The sequence below is a fragment of the Coccinella septempunctata genome, chromosome 9 (genome assembly GCF_907165205.1).
Source record: "Coccinella septempunctata chromosome 9, icCocSept1.1, whole genome shotgun sequence".
Classification (NCBI taxonomy): domain Eukaryota; kingdom Metazoa; phylum Arthropoda; class Insecta; order Coleoptera; family Coccinellidae; genus Coccinella; species Coccinella septempunctata.
In genome coordinates this window covers 7,191,119-7,218,459 of record NC_058197.1, presented here as the reverse complement: position 1 = coordinate 7,218,459, position 27,341 = coordinate 7,191,119, and the positions used below count along the sequence as shown (strand labels likewise).

At 34.2% G+C, this 27,341-nt stretch overlaps 4 protein-coding genes across 4 annotated transcripts; 3 read left to right on the top strand and 1 right to left on the bottom strand.

Annotated features, from left to right (window-relative positions):
• The first annotated feature begins 2,814 nt into the window (after window positions 1-2,814).
• Window positions 2,815-5,444, top strand: LOC123321073. The gene is made up of 7 exons (XM_044908577.1): window positions 2,815-3,361; window positions 3,495-3,706; window positions 3,768-3,908; window positions 3,970-4,005; window positions 4,073-4,287; window positions 4,342-4,501; window positions 5,326-5,444. Exons 2-7 carry the CDS (start codon window positions 3,535-3,537, stop codon window positions 5,442-5,444), a joined length of 843 nt encoding a protein of 280 aa, XP_044764512.1. The 5' UTR covers window positions 2,815-3,361; window positions 3,495-3,534.
• A 1,607-nt stretch (window positions 5,445-7,051) lies between these two features.
• LOC123321072 lies at window positions 7,052-12,562 on the bottom strand. Its single transcript, XM_044908576.1, has one exon. It carries the CDS (start codon window positions 12,560-12,562, stop codon window positions 7,052-7,054), a length of 5,511 nt encoding a protein of 1,836 aa, XP_044764511.1.
• A 3,690-nt stretch (window positions 12,563-16,252) lies between these two features.
• LOC123320914 (E3 ubiquitin-protein ligase siah-1-like) lies at window positions 16,253-18,087 on the top strand. The gene is made up of 3 exons (XM_044908407.1): window positions 16,253-16,504; window positions 17,336-17,560; window positions 18,006-18,087. The coding sequence occupies exons 1-3, from the start codon at window positions 16,480-16,482 to the stop codon at window positions 18,029-18,031; spliced, it is 276 nt and encodes a 91-aa protein (XP_044764342.1). The 5' UTR covers window positions 16,253-16,479; the 3' UTR covers window positions 18,032-18,087.
• A 3,701-nt stretch (window positions 18,088-21,788) lies between these two features.
• LOC123320912 (E3 ubiquitin-protein ligase siah-1-like) lies at window positions 21,789-23,640 on the top strand. Its single transcript, XM_044908405.1, has 3 exons — window positions 21,789-22,056; window positions 22,889-23,113; window positions 23,559-23,640. Exons 1-3 carry the CDS (start codon window positions 22,032-22,034, stop codon window positions 23,582-23,584), a joined length of 276 nt encoding a protein of 91 aa, XP_044764340.1. The 5' UTR covers window positions 21,789-22,031; the 3' UTR covers window positions 23,585-23,640.
• Window positions 23,641-27,341: the final 3,701 nt, after the last annotated feature.

Sequence of the window (27,341 nt, the reverse complement as noted above, 5' to 3'; positions counted from 1 at the left end):
AACTCCAACCATTTATCCCCAGTAAACACGATACATATATGAAATATTTCAAATTTAACCTATTTGATACTTTTTGGAACGTTTATCTGCAATATTTCAGTAATGTTGTTTGAACAATCTGTTGAAATGTGACCTACATGAAACATTTCAAATGAAATCTATTTGATACTTTCTGACACATTTCGTCATATGTATCAGAAATGTAGATGAAATGTTTGGCGGAAGTGCGCAGGCGCGATATCATTCTAATGCCAAGATGCTGTAAACCGCAAACTCCGCTGACATTCATTAGATAGCTGGGCATGTGTATTTTTGGTGATGTTGTGTCTAGTCTAGTTGTGTTAGATAGTGCTATGAATCATGTCTGAAAAATCAAAGGTAAGTTATTTATTAGATTACATTTCATAAGAACAAATATTCTGGATTCGGTAAAGCCGTTACTTCAAGATAACCTCAATTTTCGTTCATTGTGGGTTACGCTAATCTACCCCACGCTAGGTTTTATAGTTGATTGTACTGATATAATAAGAGTTTCGTGAAAATACAATGGATAGAAGGAAAAATAAATTTCGTTTATCCAAACGCCACATAAGAAGGTTGGTTAATGAAAATTTAAAACGGCTCAGATGTACAAATGAGAATTTAAATACGCTACGACTTGAAAATGAAAACCCATCGAATCAGAGCGAATTGCAATCAACAAATGCTGAGACAATAACATCAGATATACCAGTTGAGATAGTTACAGATATGCCAGTAAATATTGCTGAATTATTAACTAACGGGGTGTCTACACAAATTGAAAATATTCCGGATGTTCCTTTTACTGCTCAAGATGAGCGGAAGAATAATGATAGGGCGTCTTCTGCAAGTGAAACCATAGACAAAAATTTGTTCATCAACAACATCCGTGAATGGATAATTAAAGTTCGAAATGTTTTATCTCAGAATGCTATCAATGAATTGCTAGGTATACTGAAAGAAGCAGGTTACAATTTTCCGAAGGATGTGAGAACATTATTGAAAACTCCTAAATCTCACGAAATAAAGATAATTGGTCCCAATGAATCTTATTGTTATTTAGGCTTGCAGAATAATTTGAAGAGAATAATTCAGAAGAATAGAAACGAATTTTCTAACGCTACTTTGAAAATAGACATAAATATTGACGGTCTACCATTGACAAAGGCTTCAACAAGCCAGTTTTGGCCTATTTTGGTTTCTGTGGAATCGGATAAATTTCATATAAGTAAACCTTTCATAGCTGGTTTATTCCATGGTTTCAAAAAACCTTCTGATATTCATGAGTATTTGAGACCATTCATTGAAGAAATGAAATTTCTGGGAACTGAAGGACTCAAAATCGATAATGATGTCTTTTATCCTGTTCTGAATAGAATCATTTGCGACGCACCTGCAAAATCATATGTCTTGTGTGTCAAAGGACATAGTGGATACTTTAGCTGCACTTAATGTACCATAGAGGGTGATTATTGTGGGCGTGTTTATTTTCCAGAGCTGCATTCACAACCCAGAACTGATGTCGACTTTAGAAATAAAGTCGACGAAGAATACCATCAGGGCGTTAGCCCCTTCGAAGAACTTGATATAGATTTAGTAAACCAAGTTCCCCTTGATTACATGCACCTTGTATGTCTGGGTATAATGAAACGTTTAGTGCAATTTTGGATCAAGGGGAATAAAAAGGTCAGAATCATTCAGCAAAACTTATCGAAATCAGAAGAGGTGATTGAGAAACTGAAAAAGTGTATTCCAGCAGAATTTGCTAGAACACCGCGGTTTTTTACTGACGTAGATCGATTCAAGGCAACAGAATTCCGACTACTTCTGTTATATACTGGCCCCCTAGTTTTATCTAAAATTATTTCACCTTCCCAATATAAACATTTTATGTCACTACATGTATCTATTAGATTATTATGTACCAAAAATTTGAGTGAAGAAAAATTACAAGTAGCTTCCTCATTACTACTATATTTTGTAAAATATTATAAGGACTTATATGGCCAGGAACATATGTCATACAATGTGCATAATTTATTACATTTATGTGGCGACTGTAGGATACATGGAAGCCTTGATAACTTTAGTGCTTTCAAATTCGAAAATTATTTATACCAAGTGAAAAAACTTGTGAAATTCTCAAGAAATCCACTTCAGCAAGTGCTCAATAGGCTTAAAGAGAGAGACATATTAACGGAGGATATTAATTTGAAGTATCCCAGACTTGAATGTAGTATTGGAGAGGTTAATGGTGTTAACTACTTTAAGAGGATTGTGTTGGAAAATTATATATTAGTAGCTAATGAAAAAGATTGTTGTGTTTTGTTGAAAAACAGTTGCGTTTTCATCATTGAAACTATTTTTGAAAAAAATCAAGAAACATTCCTTTATGGGGAGTGCTTTAATGAAATTTCACCTCTATATACAAATCCTTGTAATTCTTGGGATACATTCAAAATAGGTATTGTAGATTCAAATAGAAAAGAAAAAAAACAAATTTTATCTACTGAAGTTTTGAAAAAATGTATGAAATTTCCTGACGATGAAAAATTCATCGTTTTTCCATTAATCCAAAATGAAACATCGAATTGATAGTGCTTTCATCTTATCTTGTATTATTCTCGAAAACAAATGAAGTAAATTCACATGCATAACACCCGCTGATAATTAAATCAACACATGTTACGACCTAAATCGAACTAACAAAGTACCATATCACTCAAAGTATTGACAGAAATACCATTTCATCGAAAAAGGGTGAATGCTGACCATGGTTTCGGTCTCATTTGACCTCGTCAGAGCAACAACTCATTCCACTACGAAATTGGAATCAATTGACGGCCTTTTATCAGCGGGTGCTTTGAATCTGAATTAATTTCGTTTATTATTTACCTGCCTTACTATTAAATGCGTTAACCATTTATGATTTTCGAAAACATGAGCAGATCACCCCTTCTTGTTTGTATCTTCAATTTAGGAACACCTTCTGTTAGTGTTAGATCCTTTGATAATTCTAAATTTCTATAGAAGCATTAGCCGGATATGTGAATCAATTATTTCTGCAATTTCAATCATTACATTTCATCCGAAATTCATTATTGTTTTATTTATACCTGCCTAATGTTCTATTTTATGTCCCAGTGGACAGTTGTTGAGTTTATTGGCGAAGATAAAACAATCTCAACAATTCCAACAAAATGGCTTATAAAAGAAAATGGAATAAGTACCAGTACTTGGTGGCCTAAGGAGAGAACGCGAAAACATATACAACGAGCATCCTCTCCAGATTATGCAACGTGGGAGAAATTTGGAGTTGTAAATCTCATCAATGCACCAAGTGAGGAAATTGATAGAAATTAATATGAATGGAAATCTACATAATATGTAGATTTCTATTGATATCGATGAAAATGAAATGAAAAATAATATTATAATTTAGTGAATTTATTGATTGGAATTATATATTTCAGTGACCTACGAAGAAGCGATTGCTTATGAAAAAAAAAAGAAATGAGTGAAGGGACAGATGAAAACGATAAAAATAATAATTCTAGTCGACTAAGGAAGAGGAGGGATAATAGAAAACAAGAATTCTCATATTCTTCCAATGAGGAGGACGGCAATATACCTAATCCTCCAAATTTCACATTGACAGAAGATCAAGAATCACTTGCAGATACTGGTACATTTATACTTTGTTGATTTATATGAGTTTAAAGCTTATGAATAATTAAACATTTTAGTGTCGTTCACATCAACAGAATTGATGCCACCACCCCCAGTTCCTGCTCCTTATGAATTAACGAATAATCATGAAATTCAATTAGGGGTACCTGAAGAAGAACCTGCTAACAGAAATTTTGAGATAATAGCAACATATGAAGGTAAAAACATATATATTATTTTCTTGATGAATGGATTTTTCACATCTTTTGCTTTTTACAGATTCCGTTGATTGCGGCACAGACACAGCAAACTCTGGTATGTAGATATTTTATGAATTATACATTTATTCTGTAGAAAATATATTAAGGCAGCGCTTTTTTAGAAACTCTAGGGAAAATCTTGAAACAGGTTACAGAGAACCGAGTCCTACTTGAGAGAATTCTGAATTATCTCCCACAGCAAAACCTCCCACAAAGCTCTATTCAATATAAAAATATTGATCATTCATCTGTTCCAACTGAGCAATTCAAAAAATTCAAAGAACTTTTGAAGTTTGACAAAAAGCTTATGGAGAACAGTTTCATGCAAGAACAACTGGTAAATACAGATAGATGAGTTCTTACACAATATTTTATTCATTTATTTTTTTAGCAATCATTCTTTAGATTGTCGGGGGGAAATAATGGGAAAGAGAATGTTTTGCGGGGTTTGAAAAAGATTCTGTCCGACAAGCTAGCAAGAAAATGTTCCCTGCTAGGTAGAAAAGGGAACTTCGCCATCGGGCAAATGCTATGGCTGAAAACATTAAAAGGTAATTATTCGAATTTCAGTTATAGATACACTGCATGGAAATATTTCATATCAACAGAAACCGACTTAAATCTCATATTGAGCGAAATAGAGTCATTTTCGTAACACGCCAATTTGATCTGAAATTTCGAAAAATAATTAATAACTCAATAAACGTTAAAGATAGGTATGAAAAAGTAAGAGTGAATAGATTTAATATTTTATGGAGTATCATAAAAAAATAGAAATACCGGATGTCCCATTTAAAATAACAAAGTTGTTGCCAAATTGTCATACATCGGGCAACACTGAAGATGGTAAATTATTTTAAAAATGACCTTGCATGAACAAATATCGATCCACAAAATTTGAAATCTTTACCATCAATAGTTTCCATAATAATCTGATAGGCCACTCACCTTGGGACACCAGATATTATATTTCTTTTCAGGAAAGATATGAGGACTTAGAATTTGTATAGCAAGCAAATACATAAAACAAAGACATAAAAGTACCGAATTGAGCGGTGAACACATATGAGCGGCCGCGGCCGCGATCACGTTCACGATCGAGAAATGATCGAACTCGTCCCATGCAAATTGTATTCAATGTATTCGGGTTCGGCTTTCTGACAGTCCGAGAATTGTTCTAGGACTGCGCAAAACTGTTGCGCCCTAGTATTAAATCCTCTGCGCAGTTCTAGAACATAATATCACGATCTGTTCAGCGATATAGCGGGGTTCAGTCGCGGTTGTCACGATCGTGATCGTGGCCGCGGCCGCTCATATGTGTTCACCGCTTTATTCAACCTGATCGACTTTTACTGTAAAATTTTATATTTTTCAGATGCAGCTATAAGAGGCTATCAAACAACAGATAAGGAATTTGAGGGTGTTGTCAGCAGCTGGTTACGGCAGGCAAACCTCCGGTACATCAGGAAAAAGCATCAGGCAGAAATGAAATGAATGATTATACTAGAAAAATTATTGTTCTGTGCATTTGATTATAAAAATATAAGTTTCTTTGAATTTATTATCAGGTGTTTTCATTTCACAATATTTCGTTGTTTGAAGTAGAATATAGTGCACAGAAAAGTTACAACCGATACATTTCATGCAAATGTGTTGATTATATAAACTAAGTGGATATTTCAGAAACATTTGAAAAACACATTCCGTTGCGAACGTTCCAACAACGTTTCATTAACCTATTTCTAATTATATTCCAGAAATGATTCGAAAACGTTTCGTAGATATATTCTTTTTCCATGTCTTTGAAATGTTCTATTGATGTTTCGTTGGTACGTCTATGAAACGTAAAAATCGGCGGACATTAAGGATCTCATACATGTGTCGTATATAGTTCAGAGCTTTACTTTGAAATATTTCATGTTTCAATGCAATGTTTTGGAAACATTTGGTAAATATAAAATTGTTTACTGGGTCACTAGTTAATCCCAATGAATAAAAAAATTACAGGAACATAGGAAAGTAAAATTATACTTTTGATGAAATTGATCAGGTAAAATGGCTCAGGTGTAACAAACAATCTAAAGTTAGAAAGTTGGATCAAAATTCATGGTATATCCAAAAATGTTGTGTTCAACGAAGGAGAAGAGAAAAATAATACAAGCTCTTTAAAAATTATTGTAATGTTGCAGTGGTTCCCGGAATATTTTCAGATTTCAATAATATTTACGGTTTGAACACAGAAAGATAAACAAAATAAAAAAGATGATAATAAACAAACGGCTTATTATGCCTTCATATCGAGGAGAAAATAATTATAAAAATTATTTCAGATATACTTAGAGCACCCTGTTCAAATGAATCTAGACCGCAAACATTAGCTGGAGGAAACCATATAAAGGACACACACATTTGATTTATTGAAACAATAATTTCCTGGATGAATAATCTCCAGAAACGCTGATGTCAATTGGCAACCAAGATCATGTGATTTGACACCGTTGGACTTTTTTCTTTGGGGGTTATGTGAGAAGCCAGGTCTATAAGAATAATCCACAATCGATTCCTGAACTAAAGAATAAAATAATTCGTGTCATATGTTGTTTCTTTGGTTGAAACAACACTTGCTTGAAGTTTTTAGGGGCAACTGAACGACCAGACTCAGAACGTTCAAGGGAATGTCTTAACTCCACAGTTGCCCAAGAGGTATATTGATCAAACTGAAGATGAATGATGATTTTATTAATTACAGTCTAAGCTTATATACTAAATTGAATAATGACGATAGAAATAACATTGCCATATTTGGTATCACTGCACTGACGGAGTCCCCGGTTGCATCAATTGTTTCTAGCCAGTCAGCAGAATTCGGTAGATCGACGGCTCGCTCGGCGTGACCCAGTTTTGTGAATAATTCAGATGGAATTTTCCATATTATTGAACTTGATTATTTTTTAGAATAATGTTCGAATTTCGAACATTACTCCCAAGGCCGAAATGCTGCAGGCTATGATGTTGGAGCTCCAGTGTTGGTAATCTGTTACTTCTATTGTCCTATTTCCTAATTTCCTATTTCTAACTTGTGTGACACTCGATCGAGTGCTTTATTGGGCATGGTCATGAATGGGAGCTGACGTCCGGAGTTGGTCTCTCGTCTGGAATTCTTTATTTTTCGAGGAAGGTCCGACTTTGTTAGTCTTATCGTTTCTTCTTTCTTCTTGCTCGACCGGGAGTATGCAGATTTTGGTTATAGGTCTTCTGATCTCTTTCCCATCTTTGCATCGTATCGTAGCCACTCTCACAAGTCCGTCGTTTCCTGGGTGACACTGCGTCACTCTTCCCAAGGGCCAATAGTTGGGATTAACGTTGTCCTGTTTGACTAGTACGATATCTCCTATTTTCATGTTTTCTTTTCTATTCGTCCATTTGCTTCTTTGTTGCAATCTGGAGAGATATTCCGATGTCCATTTCTTCCAGAAGTCTTGTTTCATTTTTTGTATAAGCCTCCATCTATCTTGTAGGGTGATATTCTTTTCATTGATCTCTGGTTCAGGGATTGAATGTAGTGATTTTCCTATGAGAAAATGTCCAGGCGTCAGCACATCTAATTCTTGTGGATTTTCGGTGATTGGGATAAGAGGGCGAGAGTTGAGGCATGCTTCTATTTGACATAGGAGTGTACTCATTTCTTCAAAGGTCAGTTTGTGGTCTCCAACAATTCTTCGTAGGTGAAACTTCGTAGATTTTACGCCAGCTTCCCATAGTCCGCCGAAATGAGGGCTGCCAGGTGGTATGCGGTGCCATTTTATCGATTTTTCTGCTAATGCCTTCTCTATTGAACTTTCATTAATGGCTTCTTGATATTCTTTGTCAAGTATACGTTTAGCTCCGATGAAATTGGTTCCATTGTCACTGAATATTGCAGAGCATAACCCACGTCGCGAGGTGAATCTTCTGAATGCAGCCATGAATGCTTCTGTAGAAAGGTCACTTACTGCTTCCAGATGTATTGCCTTTGTTGCGAGACAGACGAAAATGGAGATGTATCCCTTGAAGGATTTGGATCCTCTACCTCTGGATAATCTCATTTGTATCGGGCCGGCATAGTCTATCCCAACATTAGTGAATGGGTTGGAGGGATTAACTCTTTCTCTCGGTAGATTTCCCATTTTCTGGACACATGGAGTGGAACGATATCGAGTGCATATAACACAACTCCTTATTATGTGTTTGATTTTATTTTTTCCATGTGGTATCCAGTATTCTTGTCTAACTTGACTTAATGTCAGTTGTGTTCCTCCATGCAGGGTTTCGTAGTGTGCGTTTCGGATAATTATGTCAGTCAGATGGCATTTTGTTGGTAGAATTATTGGGTGTCTTTGGTTGAAGCTCAGAGATGAGTTTTGTAGTCTACCTCCAACACGAAGCACTCCCTCTTCGTCTATGTAGGGGTCCAAGTTTTTAAGGTGATCAGTCCTTTTGATAGTTAGATTGTTGTTTAATCGGGTTAATTCCTCTTGAAAATGTTCATTCTGGACCAATTTTATGAGTGTTGTTTTCGCCCATTGAAGTTCGGTCGGTGTGATGAATGGGGGTGCTCGCTTTTTTGGTAACTCGGTCGCATTCCTGGATCTGCAATTGTTTATGAACCTTTTGCAATAGGCCATCACTCGTTTTGTCTTCTTCCAGGATGAGAATTTTGTTAACAATTCTAGAGGTCCATTGGTCTTGGTGGTAAACACCGTTAGTTCTTGAAATTCTTCGTTATTCATTACGATTTCTTTCGGAATCCCTTCAGTTCTCTTGATTTCACTACTTGATGTTTTGAGCCATGCAGGTCCATTCCACCATAATGTGTTTTTCTGGAGTTTACTTGGTAGCGCGCCTCTGGATAGTAAATCAGCTGGATTCTCCTCCGATTTCACGTAGTTCCATTGAACTTGACCTAGTAAGCGATGAACTTCGTTGACTCGGTTGACTATGAAGACGTTTTGCTTATTCGGAGTTTTCTGTAACCAGGCTAATACAACTTTTGAGTCTGACCATGTGTAAATATTTATGTCGGCGATCTTCAGGGCTGTAATTGTTCGTTTCATCAGTTTCGCCAATAATGTTGCGGCACAAAGTTCCAATTGCGGGATAGTTAATTTGTTTTTTACAGGTGCAACTTTTGTTTTGGCTACTAGCAATGTTGTCTGGGTTTTGTCCTTCACGACTGCTTTGGTGTATATTGCTGCTCCATAGGCTCTTTGCGATGCATCACAGAATCCGTGTAGTTCAATGGGCTGCTCTGGATTATACTGGAACCATCGTGGTAGTTGCAGGTTTTCTATTATTGGCAGTTCTTCTTTGAATTTGTCCCATGCTGTTTGGATTTCTGTAGGAATAGCTTCATCCCATTTTTTACCAGTTTTCCATATGTCTTGCATAATTATTTTCGCCTTGATTACAATTGGAGCCATGAGACCTAATGGATCGAATATTGAAGCAATTTCAGATAGCACTTGTCTTTTTGTGTTTGTTCGATTGGAAGTTTGTTTAATAGTGTATTGGAAGTTATCATTTTGTGGTGACCATTTAATTCCCAGAATTTTGGTTATGTCCTCTCTGCTGTTGAAATCTTGAAAGGACGTATCATCATTTAATGTGAGATTGCTTTTCCATTTTCGAATGTTGAATCCTCCCTTGAGAAGTAGCGTTTTAACTTCTTGTCTGATTTTTTGTGCCTCTTCTTTATTGTGGGCGCCGGAGAGAAAATCATCGACGTAGAAATCTTCAAGTATCAGTTCCGCAGCTCTCGGGAATTTGTCGCATTCATCCATGGCTAATTGGTGCATGGTTCTTATAGCAAGGTAGGCAGCGGGAGCGGTTCCGTAGGTGACTGTCGTGAGTTGATATTCCTGGATTGGGTCATTTTTGTTGAACCTCCATAAAATAGTGTGGAATGTTTGATCATCTTCATGTAGTTTGACCTGCCTGTACATTTTTTCCACATCTGCAGTCAACGCGATTTCGTATTTTCGCCATCTCAATAATATATCAATCAAGTCTTGTTGAAGCTTGGGACCAGTGTGTAATATATCATTTAAACTGATTCCGGTACTGGTCTTCTGGCTCGCGTCGAATACGACACGCAGTTTTGTTGTTTCTCTGTCCTCTTTTATTACTGCTTGATGCGGAATGTAGTATCTTGTGCTGGTCGTCTGATTTGCTGGAGTCATGTGTTTTAGTTCGATATATTCCCACATGAATTCTTTGTACATTGCTTCCAATTTCTCGTCCTTTTCGAACTTCTTCTCTATCTGCAAAAGTCGAGCGATGGCGGTTTTTCTTGATTGTCCTAGCAATTGTTCCTTCTCCTTGAATGGCAGTCGTACAGTATATGTGCCATCCTGATTTCTTGTGTAAGTTTTCTTGAAGAATTCTTGGCAGGGACTTTCCTGGCTGTTGTTGTTTGTGAGGGTATCTGCTTCTTCTATTTCCCAGAATTTTGTTATCTGTATTTCCGGTGCAGTGGTGGCGATCATACTGGTTATTTGGAGTTGTGGACCAGCTGATGTGCTACCGGAGAGAATCCATCCTAACTCAGTGTTTTGTGCAAGCAGACCATTTTTAGATTTTTTAACACCATCCTGTACGATTTCCGTATATAAGTCGATTCCTAGGAGAATGTCGATTTTTCCGGGTTTGTAGTAAGTGGGGTCGGCAAGGATTACGTTGTTCCAATTTTCGTCAGCAGTTATCGATTGTTGAGGCATGGAGCTGGTCAATTTTGGTAGGATGTATAGCTCGGCTTGTAATTTGAAGTCGCTTGAAAGTCTTGGTTTCATCACGGTGTGGATTTTCCATTTTGAAGTCCCTGCGTCGCAAGATCCTAACCCTGTTATGTTCGCATGATGCCTTTGCTTGGGCATTCCTAAGGTATTTGCGGCTCCTTCAGTTATAAATGATACTTGGGAGCCTGGATCAATAAGAACTCGCATAAGTTCATGGTACCCTTTGTTGTTTTCAACATTAACGAATGCTGTGGCCAGGATGGGGATGGTTGGTCCATCATTGTTATTTGAAGCTTTTCCTAGATGGGACTCGAATCCATTTGCATGCTCTCTTGTGCGTTGACTTTTGGAGGTATCTTGCTTCTGTCCTTGCTGATTTAAATTTGTTTTGAAGTTCCGATAATTTTCCCAATGCAATGATGAGTGATGAAAGTTGTTACATTTGAAGCAGAGATTCTTGCTCGGGCATTTCGTATTGCTCGGATGCTTCAAACAATTCTTGCAGAGGTGTTGTTTTCGTACAAAATCGTTTCGTTCTTTTACTGACATATCCTTGAATTTTTGGCAACGGAAAATTTCATGGTTGCTGTCACATAAACTGCATGATTGTAAGTCGGTGTGGTAGTTTTGAAATTTATGTCTTTGTCCTGTTGATGGATGATCTGATTTTTTAATTGTGCCTCGAAGTGCTTCGAGGGATTGGAATCGATTTTCTAGAAACTCCAAAAGATCTGCCAGTTCTTGAATATCCTTGTGTGTTGTGGTAGATTGTTCATAGAGCCTTCTTGAATCGCTGTCTAATTTCTTTAGCAGCATATGCGCTATTATGTTGCTACCCAATTGTTCGGCTGTGATTCCCATATTTTCTATGGCTCTCAGATTTTCTTGAACAGTGTCGTGAAGTTTTTTAATGGATGCTGCCGACTCTTGTTGCAAAATTGGTAGATTCAAGATGTTGTCGGCGTACTTGCTGAAGAGAAGTCTGTTGTTGTTGTACCTCCTCTTTATCAATTCCCAGGCGATAGGGTAGTTTCTTGATGATACTTCTAAATGTTGAATGAGCTTCGCTGCTTCACCCCTGGTTTGGCTCTTCAGGTATTGCATTTTTTCAGCGTCCCCTAGTTCATGGTTTTGGTGTATGGTTTGAATGAATATATCTCGGAATGTGATCCAGGTCTCGTAGTCACCAGTGAAGATAGGGATGCTGATCCGTGGTAAATTTATGGAAATGTTTTTGTTTTGGAACTGTTTAGTATCAGTCGGAGAAGCAGTGATTATTTCTTCTATGATTTCCTCATATTTGGTTCTAAATTTTTCGAAGATTCCGGTTTTCTTGTATTTGATTACTTCTTCTTCATTGATAGCTAGCATCTGTTCATAGAGTGCTTCTATGTCCCGCCAGATCCTGGTTAGGTTTGCTTCGAGGAAGTTGTATATTTTGGGATGTAGTTGGCACTGTATTTTTGCTTGGGCCCTTTCCATTTCCCTTTTGAATAAATCCAATTTTATTTGAATTTGAAGGATGGAAGGGTGGTGGTAGTTGACTTCTTCTGACATCGGAGAGGACTTCTGCCATGTATTGATATAGTTCTTGATTTCTTGGTAGCATTTGGATATCTGACTATGTAAATCTTGTTTGAAGTAGGAATGCTCTTCATCAAGGGATTTCCGGAGTTCGTTATGATTTTCTTGGAATTTGTTCAGTAGATCTGCGGCCATCATGGATTTTTTCTTGAAGTATTCCTCTGTTTTGCGTGCGGACCCGTCTTTCTTGAGTGAAGATAATATTTTGCACAGGTCTTGGCCGATAGTCATTTGTTCTCCCAATTTTTCTTCCATGTTGGTTGAAGGTTTCATGAAATCTCTGCTTTGAAGATTTTTTTTTTTTGATTTTCCGGAAGGCTAGTTCACGGGCTCGTAGTTGGCGCTGGAAGGCTTCTTCGCGGATGCGGGTGTTGGCTCTGGAGGGCTTCTGCTGGCGCTGGATTTGGCTCTGGAAGGCTTCCCCACAGGCGTTGATGATTTAATTGAGATAAGGGTCGTAAATCCTTAGCTCTGATTTTTTCCAGTGGACTCGGTGTGTTCCCTGGCTTCTTTGAATTTTTGATCCGGAAGGCTTGTTCACGGGCTCGGATTTGGCGCTGGATGGCTTCTTCACGGATGCTGTTGTTGGCTCTGGAGGGCTTCTGCTGGCGCTGGATTTGGCTCTGGAAGGCTTCCCCACAGGCGTTGATGATTTTGATCGAGATTAGGGTCGTAAATCCTTTCTCTCGATCCGGCTCGAAGGACCAAAAAATGTTGTTTCTTTGGTTGAAACAACACTTGCTTGAAGTTTTTAGGGGCAACTGAACGACCAGACTCAGAACGTTCAAGGGAATGTCTTAACTCCACAGTTGCCCAAGAGGTATATTGATCAAACTGAAGATGAATGATGATTTTATTAATTACAGTCTAAGCTTATATACTAAATTGAATAATGACGATAGAAATAACATTGCCATATTTGGTATCACTGCACTGACGGAGTCCCCGGTTGCATCAATTGTTTCTAGCCAGTCAGCAGAATTCGGTAGATCGACGGCTCGCTCGGCGTGACCCAGTTTTGTGAATAATTCAGATGGAATTTTCCATATTATTGAACTTGATTATTTTTTAGAATAATGTTCGAATTTCGAACATGAGTTAGAGCCTTGATTATGTCAATAAACCAATAAACATTTCTGGAAAACGATTGCAAATTATGTGTTTTATTTATTTAAAAAAAAACCGCGTAATTTGAAACACCCTTTATATATAGTTTCGGCTAGTATAGCCGAAACTATAAATCAACAAATGTGACAAGATCTTGTGCTTCTTTGCCTAATAAAAATTTATACCAAAAATGCTAAAATAAATTGTTTTTTCTCCTTGACTTTCACGAGAGTATAGTGTTCCATGTGTGTAATTTTTTTCTGTTTATAACTCCTTAATACGATCCTGCTTCCTTTTTTTTTACAATGAATATAAAAAAAAACGAATACTCAAACTGTTTTTCCTTTCAATGAATGTCTCAATCATTGTTTGCTTGGTGTTTGTGATGATCACCTTAATGCCTCAATTTTTCGTATATTTCTTATTACTTCTTATTTTTATCATATTCGGAATCATCTTCATTAAAAATGTTTTCATGGCTCGTAGATCATCTGACTGCAGAAAAAGGAATTCTTCACACTGGTTTAATTTGAAAAATTATGAATATTTAAAGAACTTATTTTGGAGTCGTGGAATTTGTGAAATTCTTCATTCTCGCATACATGATAGAACACAATTCAGACCAGAATTGCCCTAAAAAATGGTGAACAAGAAAGTCAAGTCTTATACATTTCCAAATTGATGCGAAAGATTTCAATGGGTGATTCTTTAGCGGAAATTAAGAATACTCTTTCATGTAACTTTTTCCTCCAAGTTACAGCCATTTAAAATTGGCTAAAAATTGTTTTTATTCAATATATCCACTTTGGAAAAATTCAGAAGAATGAAATTCGGCAGATAACTGATGCTAATAAAATGGCAGTTTTTGAGTGTTTTTGTTTCCCTGAATTGTAATCACAAGGGGCTGAGAAAAACGACCCCTATAATATTTTGCTGAGAACTTTTCAATGCGCCTATATGTTCCTATTTAAATAATCGATTCAAAAAGTCAAACACAGTCTGCAACTTTTTTATGTCTTGACTTTTCATCCTACATTTGTTAGCTTGATTGAAAAAGAATAAAATACTGCTCAGACTCTTTCACCATAAATTCAGAGTCAGAGAGGTTGTCATATATATAGAAAAAAAACAGTAGCTGCTGTCAAATGAGAAATACCTTTATTGTACTGATTTCATCTTATTTTTAAGGTGGTATATTAAATAAAAACTATTTTTTTTGCCTAATTTTAAAAGGCTATAACTTGGAAGGAAAAGGGTGCTGAACAAAAAAAGTTATATGTTATATGAAACACCCCCCTTAATTTTTGCCAAAGAATCGCCCTTTGAAATCTTTCGGATCAATTTAGAAACACTCTGTGTAAGCCGTACACATCCTTGGTACTTGCAGATCAGACTCTCCCTGAACACCTCAGGTATATTTGTACCTGTCAAGAGGCAGGTAACAGGTCACAGTTACAAGTAACAGCAACTCATTTAGAGATGAGTTTCTGTTTCTCCGAATAGGACCTTCAAATGGGTGTTCCATAAAAGCATTGAGTATTGAACCCCTTCATGGTAATAGACTTTTGAAAGATGTTCACACAACAATGTCATTTTGATGATTGCCAACTGAAAGGTTACTTGTTTGGTACTCATAAAGTGATTAGGTAGATTTTGAGTAATTGATTATTGAAACGATTTTAATGAAGGTTATTATTTATGCTTATGCAGGTAGTGTAGCAAGTATTTTCAAGAAGCGCAATACTTTCCCAAGCTAAGGACTAAACTTTTGTCAATTTTTCTTTTACCAAAGAGATGATGATTGAGCCTCACCAACTTTCATAAATAACCATGAATTTCATGGAATTTTTCCTAACAATCTCAAATATTGCATGGATTATTTTGAGTCTTCATTAAAAATTCACTTAATTTCACCAGCATCTACACAAAAAACTAGCCACAGGTTTCATAAAGCTTGATCAGGGAATCAACGCTTAATTGACGAATAGACGTCAATTTATTTTCAATAGATATCTCATATTTCTTTCAGAATATCATTCTTGAATCAAATTATGTTCATAGGTGCATTCATTCATTCTCAATTGCTATTTCTTCAATATTCAGAAATGGAAAGGTTTCAGTGATTTCGTTTTAGAAATCGATTGACTGTCAAATCGTTTATCGGACAATCTTAGTGTTATGAAACCCGCTGTTAAAGTATCAAATCCAGTGGTTTCGCTGCATTCATCCTAGATGAACGCAAAAGATGAATAAATTATTCGGAATATCAGAAAATTTAAGCAGAATTTATAATATTTATGGGACTCATTGAATAGTATTTAGATTCAAATATTGATTCTAGGTTTCTTGTTACTTCCATCCAAAAAATTATTTCCTGATTTTGAATTATTCGAAATAAGTCTTCTTCTATTCAATTTCAAGGGTTTACGTGTAACTGTAAATTGATTATTGCGATCATCTGTTTTTTTCCCGAAAATATGTCAGACACATATAAAAATGTCAGGGTTCTTAGTAGAAACGGGACAAATTAACTAAAATAAATTGGCAATCAGCTATTATTGGGCTTCTTGTTTGTTTCATTTCAATTTTTATTTTATAATAACTCTAAGTTTATGAATATGCTATTATGAATGCCTAAATTCAATTACCTACTCCTGCAGATTTCTCGGCCACAATTTCCAATGAAGCATGTATCTCTCGAGATTTCAAACTGAAAATTTTTGGTTTTTTAGCATCTTATTTTTCCAATTGAGTTATATCAATAATTTCATTTTTGTGCTATGTCCGAATTGAATATTTAAGTCTACTGATGATTCTCTTGTTACATTTGAAATTCTTCTTCTTTTGTTGTTATTCCTCGAGCATTATATTCTGTGGTCCCAAATTTATATACCAATGTTCGATAGGTTTGCTTATCATTCTTGTCCTGACTTCCAACGGAGAACCTAGTCTGTTGTTAAGTGACGGTTAATTTGGTTTTACTCTAGTGACTGCTAAAACTGTTATTACCAGTGCTGAAACATTTGTTTGCCACAGTCCTGTATATCAACACAAATCCTGCCACTATGATTGCTGATGAAGAATATTTAGGTGAGTAATCAAATACTTATGTTCGTGAATGTATATTAGCTCAATATAGACTATACAGAGTGAGTAAAAATTTTGGTACAGAATTAACATTTTCGGTGTTGACTATTTTTTTGAAAATCTCTGAACATTGATTTTTTTGAATGGAAACTCTAACGCTTTGTGCCAAAAATGGATAGAACTTCTGTTGTTTAGGATGATTCGGTCTTTGGTGAGGCTTTTTATGTAGCCTTTTTTTATTGTAGGGATGAAATGGTTAAACTTGAAGGGTATTTTTACTTTCTGTTACTTTGTGTTATCGAGAACATGCCATTTTCTAAGGAAGTACCTACTTCAGGAAATATCAAGGAACATTCCAGATAATTAATGAATTACCACCCTACAGAGAGTGCTTATTTTTGACAATCACTTCTAAAGCGTATGTTATCGACCTCAAAATCCCTAAGAATGTGGAGTTTTGAGTTCAATAAGTTTCATCAATGTTATAAAAGAGGCCTCTACAAGAAAATTCCATCAACAAGCAAATAATCCTCATATTAACAAAATGTCTATTCATGTCTGGTATAAAAAGTTATGGTTGCAATTTAAAAAAAAATCAACTTCCCTGTACCCATCATCCATGAAAAAATCTCAATTTATACCATGAAAATTTGCGTATTTCAAAAAAGAATTGTCCAGTATTTTTCTACAAAATAGGTAATACCGAAGGTATGAATTTTGTCCGTTACTCCTCTGTAATAACATCCTGAAATTCAATCAGGTTTTTACATGAATGAATCTTTTCCCATCAATTTAGATGTTAAGTGTACCAAATAAAACATTTAATATTTTCAGATGATAATGTGGCTCAAACTATTATGAAAAGCATAAGGAATGCCATGAAATGCTGCTGTTGTGGAAAGACCATGGAACTACCAATATGGACTTGTTTGTCTGGCCACAATATATGTTCCAAATGCACTAAATCGAACGAAGTATGTCCGCAATGTTTCGGTAATACCAAGGAACGTTTGAGGAATTTCGAATTAGAAAAAATCTATAATATCTGCATAGGTAAAAGTGAGTAAAATAATAATTTTTTTAATTAGCCTTAGCCATATCGTTTTATACTATAACCTACTAGCTAGATTTTAAAATCAACGGTATTATTTGAAGCATTTTCAATTCCAAATTTTTCACCATTTTTGAAAATAATTTCCTCCTCAACCTTTGCTTCGAACATTTTCTCTCTCTACCTATAATAGTAAGGCGAAACTGGATTCTACTCAGCGCCATTGTTTATGAATTCTGTATTATACTCTTGAGTAACAACTGCAGAAATAGTATAAAAGATATTGAATTCCGAAAAAAAAAGATTTTAAGAAATACAATAAATATTTATCATTCAATAATTTTTCTCGAAAATTTTGAGCAATAGACCTATTGTTCAAAAATTCCATTATGCACTTTCTATTCCAGTATTCAAGGAGATAACCAAAATATTACCCTTTAAATTTTTTTCCAGGTCCAACATTCTTTGAAGAAGAATAGAAGAGAGGGTTTAATTCCATGTTATCACTGAAGCTGACAAGGAGCAAGTTAAAACTGTGATTAATTTTCTGTGAATACCACTATTTATAGAAAAGATTCATTTTATACATACGTATAATGAAAGAAATGTATTTAATATTTCAAAATAAAGTTTCGAGTAACTCCAACCATTTATCACTAGTTAATCCCAATGAATAAAAAAATTACAGGAACATAGGAAAGTAAAATTATACTTTTGATGAAATTGATCAGGTAAAATGGCTCAGGTGTAACAAACAATCTAAAGTTAGAAAGTTGGATCAAAATTCATGGTATATCCAAAAATGTTGTGTTCAACGAAGGAGAAGAGAAAAATAATACAAGTTCTTTAAAAATTATTGTAATGTTGCAGTGGTTCCCGGAATATTTTCAGATTTCAATAATATTTACGGTTTGAACACAGAAAGATAAACAAAATAAAAAAGATGATAATAAACAAACGGCTTATTATGCCTTCATATCGAGGAGAAAATAATTATAAAAATTATTTCAGATATACTTAGAACACCCTGTTCAAATGAATCTAGACCGCAAACATTAGCTGGAGGAAACCATATAAAGGACACAGACACATTTGATTTATTGAAACAATAATTTCCTGGATGAATAATCTCCAGAAACGCTGATGTCAATTGGCAACCAAGATCATGTGATTTGACACCGTTGGACTTTTTTCTTTGGGGGTTATGTGAGAAGCCAGGTCTATAAGAATAATCCACAATCGATTCCTGAACTAAAGAATAAAATAATTCGTGTCATAAGTGAGTTAGAGCCTTGATTATGTCAAAATTTCATTGAAAATTTAAACAAAGGAGTAGACGTCCGTAGAGCTGCAAGAGGAGGCCATTTGGCAGCTTTATTTTCCGTACATAAATGTCATAACTGATACTTCAATTACCAATAAACATTTCTGGAAAACGATTGCAAATTATGTGTTTTATTTATTTAAAAAAAAAACCGCGTAATTTGAAACACCCTTTATATATAGTTTCGGCTAGTATAGCCGAAACTATAAATCAACAAATGTGACAAGATCTTGTGCTTCTTTGCCTAATAAAAATTTATACCAAAAATGCTAAAATAAATTGTTTTTTCTCCTTGACTTTCACGAGAGTATAGTGTTCCATGTGTGTAATTTTTTTCTGTTTATAACTCCTTAATACGATCCTGCTTCCTTTTTTTTTACAATGAATATAAAAAAAAACGAATACTCAAACTGTTTTTCCTTTCAATGAATGTCTCAATCATTGTTTGCTTGGTGTTTGTGATGATCACCTTAATGCCTCAATTTTTCGTATATTTCTTATTACTTCTTATTTTTATCATATTCGGAATCATCTTCATTAAAAATGTTTTCATGGCTCGTAGATCATCTGACTGCAGAAAAAGGAATTCTTCACACTGGTTTAATTTGAAAAATTATGAATATTTAAAGAACTTATTTTGGAGTCGTGGAATTTGTGAAATTCTTCATTCTCGCATACATGATAGAACACAATTCAGACCAGAATTGCCCTAAAAAATGGTGAACAAGAAAGTCAAGTCTTATACATTTCCGAATTGATGCGAAAGATTTCAATGGGTGATTCTTTAGCGGAAATTAAGAATACTCTTTCATGTAACTTTTTCCTCCAAGTTACAGCCATTTAAAATTGGCTAAAAATTGTTTTTATTCAATATATCCACTTTGGAAAAATTCAGAAGAATGAAATTCGGCAGATAACTGATGCTAATAAAATGGCAGTTTTTGAGTGTTTTTGTTTCCCTGAATTGTAATCACAAGGGGCTGAGAAAAACGACCCCTATAATATTTTGCTGAGAACTTTTCAATGCGCCTATATGTTCCTATTTAAATAATCGATTCAAAAAGTCAAACACAGTCTGCAACTTTTTTATGTCTTGACTTTTCATCCTACATTTGTTAGCTTGATTGAAAAAGAATAAAATACTGCTCAGACTCTTTCACCATAAATTCAGAGTCAGAGAGGTTGTCATATATATAGAAAAAAAACAGTAGCTGCTGTCAAATGAGAAATACCTTTATTGTACTGATTTCATCTTATTTTTAAGGTGGTATATTAAATAAAAACTATTTTTTTTGCCTAATTTTAAAAGGCTATAACTTGGAAGGAAAAGGGTGCTGAACAAAAAAAGTTATATGTTATATGAAACACCCCCCTTAATTTTTGCCAAAGAATCGCCCTTTGAAATCTTTCGGATCAATTTAGAAACACTCTGTGTAAGCCGTACACATCCTTGGTACTTGCAGATCAGACTCTCCCTGAACACCTCAGGTATATTTGTACCTGTCAAGAGGCAGGTAACAGGTCACAGTTACAAGTAACAGCAACTCATTTAGAGATGAGTTTCTGTTTCTCCGAATAGGACCTTCAAATGGGTGTTCCATAAAAGCGTTGAGTATTGAACCCCTTCATGGTAATAGACTTTTGAAAGATGTTCACACAACAATGTCATTTTGATGATTGCCAACTGAAAGGTTACTTGTTTGGTACTCATAAAGTGATTAGGTAGATTTTGAGTAATTGATTATTGAAACGATTTTAATGAAGGTTATTATTTATGCTTATGCAGGTAGTGTAGCAAGTATTTTCAAGAAGCGCAATACTTTCCCAAGCTAAGGACTAAACTTTTGTCAATTTTTCTTATACCAAAGAGATGATGATTGAGCCTCACCAACTTTCATAAATAACCATGAATTTCATGGAATTTTTCCTAACAATCTCAAATATTGCATGGATTATTTTGAGTCTTCATTAAAAATTCACTTAATTTCACCAGAATCTACACAAAAAACTAGCCACAGGTTTCATAAAGCTTGATCAGGGAATCAACGCTTAATTGACGAATAGACGTCAATTTATTTTCAATAGATATCTCATATTTCTTTCAGAATATCATTCTTGAATCAAATTATGTTCATAGGTGCATTCATTCATTCTCAATTGCTATTTCTTCAATATTCAGAAATGGAAAGGTTTCAGTGATTTCGTTTTAGAAATCGATTGACTGTCAAATCGTTTATCGGACAATCTTAGTGTTATGAAACCCGCTGTTAAAGTATCAAATCCAGTGGTTTCGCTGCATTCATCCTAGATGAACGCAAAAGATGAATAAATTATTCGGAATATCAGAAAATATAAGCAGAATTTATAATATTTATGGGACTCATTGAATAGTATTTAGATTCAAATATTGATTCTAGGTTTCTTGCTCGGTTTCTTGTTACTTCCATCCAAAAAATTATTTCCTGATTTTGAATTATTCGAAATAAGTCTTCTTCTATTCAATTTCAAGGGTTTACGTGTAACTGTAAATTGATTATTGCGATCATCTGTTTTTTTCCCGAAAATATGTCAGACACATATAAAAATGTCAGGGTTCTTAGTAGAAACGGGACAAATTAACTAAAATAAATTGGCAATCAGCTATTATTGGGCTTCTTGTTTGTTTCATTTCAATTTTTATTTTATAATAACTCTAAGTTTATGAATATGCTATTATGAATGCCTAAATTCAATTACCTACTCCTGCAGATTTCTCGGCCACAATTTCCAATGAAGCATGTATCTCTCGAGATTTCAAACTGAAAATTTTTGGTTTTTTAGCATCTTATTTTTCCAATTGAGTTATATCAATAATTTCATTTTTGTGCAATGTCCGAATTGAATATTTAAGTCTACTGATGATTCCCTTCAGTTACATTTGAAATTCTTCTTCTTTTGTTGTTATTCCTCGAGCATTATATTCTGTGGTCCCAAATTTATATACCAATGTTCGATAGGTTTGCTTATCATTCTTGTCCTGACTTCCAACGGAGAACCTAGTCTGTTGTTAAGTGACGGTTAATTTGGTTTTACTCTAGTGACTGCTAAAACTGTTATTACCAGTGCTGAAACATTTGTTTGCCACAGTCCTGTATATCAACACAAATCCTGCCACTATGATTGCTGATGAAGAATATTTAGGTGAGTAATCAAATACTTATGTTCGTGAATGTATAATAGCTCAATATAGACTATACAGAGTGAGTAAAAATTTTGGTACAGAATTAACATTTTCGGTGTTGACTATTTTTTTGAAAATCTCTGAACATTGATTTTTTTGAATGGAAACTCTAACGCTTTGTGCCAAAAATGGATAGAACTTCTGTTGTTTAGGATGATTCGGTCTTTGGTGAGGCTTTTTATGTAGCCTTTTTTTATTGTAGGGATGAAATGGTTAAACTTGAAGGGTATTTTTACTTTCTGTTACTTTGTGTTATCGAGAACATGCCATTTTCTAAGGAAGTACCTACTTCAGGAAATATCAAGGAACATTCCAGATAATTAATGAATTACCACCCTACAGAGAGTGCTTATTTTTGACAATCACTTCTAAAGCGTATGTTATCGACCTCAAAATCCCTAAGAATGTGGAGTTTTGAGTTCAATAAGTTTCATCAATGTTATAAAAGAGGCCTCTACAAGAAAATTCCATCAACAAGCAAATAATCCTCATATTAACAAAATGTCTATTCATGTCTGGTATAAAAAGTTATGGTTGCAATTTAAAAAAAAAATCAACTTCCCTGTACCCATCATCCATGAAAAAATCTCAATTTATACCATGAAAATTTGCGTATTTCAAAAAAGAATTGTCCAGTATTTTTCTACAAAATAGGTAATACCGAAGGTATGAATTTTGTCCGTTACTCCTCTGTAATAACATCCTGAAATTCAATCAGGTTTTTACATGAATGAATCTTTTCCCATCGATTTAGATGTTAAGTGTACCAAATAAAACATTTAATATTTTCAGATGATAATGTGGCTCAAACTATTATGAAAAGCATAAGGAATGCCATGAAATGCTGCTGTTGTGGAAAGACCATGGAACTACCAATATGGACTTGTTTGTCTGGCCACAATATATGTTCCAAATGCACTAAATCGAACGAAGTATGTCCGCAATGTTTCGGTAATACCAAGGAACGTTTGAGGAATTTCGAATTAGAAAAAATCTATAATATCTGCATAGGTAAAAGTGAGTAAAATAATAATTTTTTTAATTAGCCTTAGCCATATCGTTTTATACTATAACCTACTAGCTAGATTTTAAAATCAACGGTATTATTTGAAGCATTTTCAATTCCAAATTTTTCACCATTTTTGAAAATAATTTCCTCCTCAACCTTTGCTTCGAACATTTTCTCTCTCTACCTATAATAGTAAGGCGAAACTGGATTCTACTCAGCGCCATTGTTTATGAATTCTGTATTATACTCTTGAGTAACAACTGCAGAAATAGTATAAAAGATATTGAATTCCGAAAAAAAAAGATTTTAAGAAATACAATAAATATTTATCATTCAATAATTTTTCTCGAAAATTTTGAGCAATAGACCTATTGTTCAAAAATTCCATTATGCACTTTCTATTCCAGTATTCAAGGAGATAACCAAAATATTACCCTTTAAATTTTTTTCCAGGTCCAACATTCTTTGAAGAAGAATAGAAGAGAGGGTTTAATTCCATGTTATCACTGAAGCTGACAAGGAGCAAGTTAAAACTGTGATTAATTTTCTGTGAATACCACTATTTATAGAAAAGATTCATTTTATACATACGTATAATGAAAGAAATGTATTTAATATTTCAAAATAAAGTTTCGAGTAACTCCAACCATTTATCACTAGTTAATCCCAATGAATAAAAAAATTACAGGAACATAGGAAAGTAAAATTATACTTTTGATGAAATTGATCAGGTAAAATGGCTCAGGTGTAACAAACAATCTAAAGTTAGAAAGTTGGATCAAAATTCATGGTATATCCAAAAATGTTGTGTTCAACGAAGGAGAAGAGAAAAATAATACAAGTTCTTTAAAAATTATTGTAATGTTGCAGTGGTTCCCGGAATATTTTCAGATTTCAATAATATTTACGGTTTGAACACAGAAAGATAAACAAAATAAAAAAGATGATAATAAACAAACGGCTTATTATGCCTTCATATCGAGGAGAAAATAATTATAAAAATTATTTCAGATATACTTAGAACACCCTGTTCAAATGAATCTAGACCGCAAACATTAGCTGGAGGAAACCATATAAAGGACACAGACACATTTGATTTATTGAAACAATAATTTCCTGGATGAATAATCTCCAGAAACGCTGATGTCAATTGGCAACCAAGATCATGTGATTTGACACCGTTGGACTTTTTTCTTTGGGGGTTATGTGAGAAGCCAGGTCTATAAGAATAATCCACAATCGATTCCTGAACTAAAGAATAAAATAATTCGTGTCATAAGTGAGTTAGAGCCTTGATTATGTCAAAATTTCATTGAAAATTTAAACAAAGGAGTAGACGTCCGTAGAGCTGCAAGAGGAGGCCATTTGGCAGCTTTATTTTCCGTACATAAATGTCATAACTGATACTTCAATTACCAATAAACATTTCTGGAAAACGATTGCAAATTATGTGTTTTATTTATTTAAAAAAAAAACCGCGTAATTTGAAACACCCTTTATATATAGTTTCGGCTAGTATAGCCGAAACTATAAATCAACAAATGTGACAAGATCTTGTGCTTCTTTGCCTAATAAAAATTTATACCAAAAATGCTAAAATAAATTGTTTTTTCTCCTTGACTTTCACGAGAGTATAGTGTTCCATGTGTGTAATTTTTTTCTGTTTATAACTCCTTAATACGATCCTGCTTCCTTTTTTTTTACAATGAATATAAAAAAAAACGAATACTCAAACTGTTTTTCCTTTCAATGAATGTCTCAATCATTGTTTGCTTGGTGTTTGTGATGATCACCTTAATGCCTCAATTTTTCGTATATTTCTTATTACTTCTTATTTTTATCATATTCGGAATCATCTTCATTAAAAATGTTTTCATGGCTCGTAGATCATCTGACTGCAGAAAAAGGAATTCTTCACACTGGTTTAATTTGAAAAATTATGAATATTTAAAGAACTTATTTTGGAGTCGTGGAATTTGTGAAATTCTTCATTCTCGCATACATGATAGAACACAATTCAGACCAGAATTGCCCTAAAAAATGGTGAACAAGAAAGTCAAGTCTTATACATTTCCGAATTGATGCGAAAGATTTCAATGGGTGATTCTTTAGCGGAAATTAAGAATACTCTTTCATGTAACTTTTTCCTCCAAGTTACAGCCATTTAAAATTGGCTAAAAATTGTTTTTATTCAATATATCCACTTTGGAAAAATTCAGAAGAATGAAATTCGGCAGATAACTGATGCTAATAAAATGGCAGTTTTTGAGTGTTTTTGTTTCCCTGAATTGTAATCACAAGGGGCTGAGAAAAACGACCCCTATAATATTTTGCTGAGAACTTTTCAATGCGCCTATATGTTCCTATTTAAATAATCGATTCAAAAAGTCAAACACAGTCTGCAACTTTTTTATGTCTTGACTTTTCATCCTACATTTGTTAGCTTGATTGAAAAAGAATAAAATACTGCTCAGACTCTTTCACCATAAATTCAGAGTCAGAGAGGTTGTCATATATATAGAAAAAAAACAGTAGCTGCTGTCAAATGAGAAATACCTTTATTGTACTGATTTCATCTTATTTTTAAGGTGGTATATTAAATAAAAACTATTTTTTTTGCCTAATTTTAAAAGGCTATAACTTGGAAGGAAAAGGGTGCTGAACAAAAAAAGTTATATGTTATATGAAACACCCCCCTTAATTTTTGCCAAAGAATCGCCCTTTGAAATCTTTCGGATCAATTTAGAAACACTCTGTGTAAGCCGTACACATCCTTGGTACTTGCAGATCAGACTCTCCCTGAACACCTCAGGTATATTTGTACCTGTCAAGAGGCAGGTAACAGGTCACAGTTACAAGTAACAGCAACTCATTTAGAGATGAGTTTCTGTTTCTCCGAATAGGACCTTCAAATGGGTGTTCCATAAAAGCGTTGAGTATTGAACCCCTTCATGGTAATAGACTTTTGAAAGATGTTCACACAACAATGTCATTTTGATGATTGCCAACTGAAAGGTTACTTGTTTGGTACTCATAAAGTGATTAGGTAGATTTTGAGTAATTGATTATTGAAACGATTTTAATGAAGGTTATTATTTATGCTTATGCAGGTAGTGTAGCAAGTATTTTCAAGAAGCGCAATACTTTCCCAAGCTAAGGACTAAACTTTTGTCAATTTTTCTTATACCAAAGAGATGATGATTGAGCCTCACCAACTTTCATAAATAACCATGAATTTCATGGAATTTTTCCTAACAATCTCAAATATTGCATGGATTATTTTGAGTCTTCATTAAAAATTCACTTAATTTCACCAGAATCTACACAAAAAACTAGCCACAGGTTTCATAAAGCTTGATCAGGGAATCAACGCTTAATTGACGAATAGACGTCAATTTATTTTCAATAGATATCTCATATTTCTTTCAGAATATCATTCTTGAATCAAATTATGTTCATAGGTGCATTCATTCATTCTCAATTGCTATTTCTTCAATATTCAGAAATGGAAAGGTTTCAGTGATTTCGTTTTAGAAATCGATTGACTGTCAAATCGTTTATCGGACAATCTTAGTGTTATGAAACCCGCTGTTAAAGTATCAAATCCAGTGGTTTCGCTGCATTCATCCTAGATGAACGCAAAAGATGAATAAATTATTCGGAATATCAGAAAATATAAGCAGAATTTATAATATTTATGGGACTCATTGAATAGTATTTAGATTCAAATATTGATTCTAGGTTTCTTGCTCGGTTTCTTGTTACTTCCATCCAAAAAATTATTTCCTGATTTTGAATTATTCGAAATAAGTCTTCTTCTATTCAATTTCAAGGGTTTACGTGTAACTGTAAATTGATTATTGCGATCATCTGTTTTTTTCCCGAAAATATGTCAGACACATATAAAAATGTCAGGGTTCTTAGTAGAAACGGGACAAATTAACTAAAATAAATTGGCAATCAGCTATTATTGGGCTTCTTGTTTGTTTCATTTCAATTTTTATTTTATAATAACTCTAAGTTTATGAATATGCTATTATGAATGCCTAAATTCAATTACCTACTCCTGCAGATTTCTCGGCCACAATTTCCAATGAAGCATGTATCTCTCGAGATTTCAAACTGAAAATTTTTGGTTTTTTAGCATCTTATTTTTCCAATTGAGTTATATCAATAATTTCATTTTTGTGCAATGTCCGAATTGAATATTTAAGTCTACTGATGATTCCCTTCAGT

Coding starts and splice junctions, on each gene's coding strand:
- LOC123320914 (XM_044908407.1), top strand. CDS start 16,480: ATGATTGCTGATGAAGAATATTTAG. Junction 16,505..17,335: donor TGCTGATGAAGAATATTTAG/GTGAGTAATCAA, acceptor TAATATTTTCAG/ATGATAATGTGGCTCAAACT. Junction 17,561..18,005: donor TAATATCTGCATAGGTAAAA/GTGAGTAAAATA, acceptor ATTTTTTTCCAG/GTCCAACATTCTTTGAAGAA.
- LOC123321073 (XM_044908577.1), top strand. CDS start 3,535: ATGAGTGAAGGGACAGATGAAAACGATAAAAATAATAATTCTAGTCGA. Junction 3,707..3,767: donor AGAATCACTTGCAGATACTG/GTACATTTATAC, acceptor TAAACATTTTAG/TGTCGTTCACATCAACAGAA. Junction 4,006..4,072: donor CACAGACACAGCAAACTCTG/GTATGTAGATAT, acceptor GCGCTTTTTTAG/AAACTCTAGGGAAAATCTTG.
- LOC123320912 (XM_044908405.1), top strand. CDS start 22,032: ATGATTGCTGATGAAGAATATTTAG. Junction 22,057..22,888: donor TGCTGATGAAGAATATTTAG/GTGAGTAATCAA, acceptor TAATATTTTCAG/ATGATAATGTGGCTCAAACT. Junction 23,114..23,558: donor TAATATCTGCATAGGTAAAA/GTGAGTAAAATA, acceptor ATTTTTTTCCAG/GTCCAACATTCTTTGAAGAA.
- LOC123321072 (XM_044908576.1), bottom strand. CDS start 12,562: ATGGAAGAAAAATTGGGAGAACAAATGACTATCGGCCAAGACCTGTGC.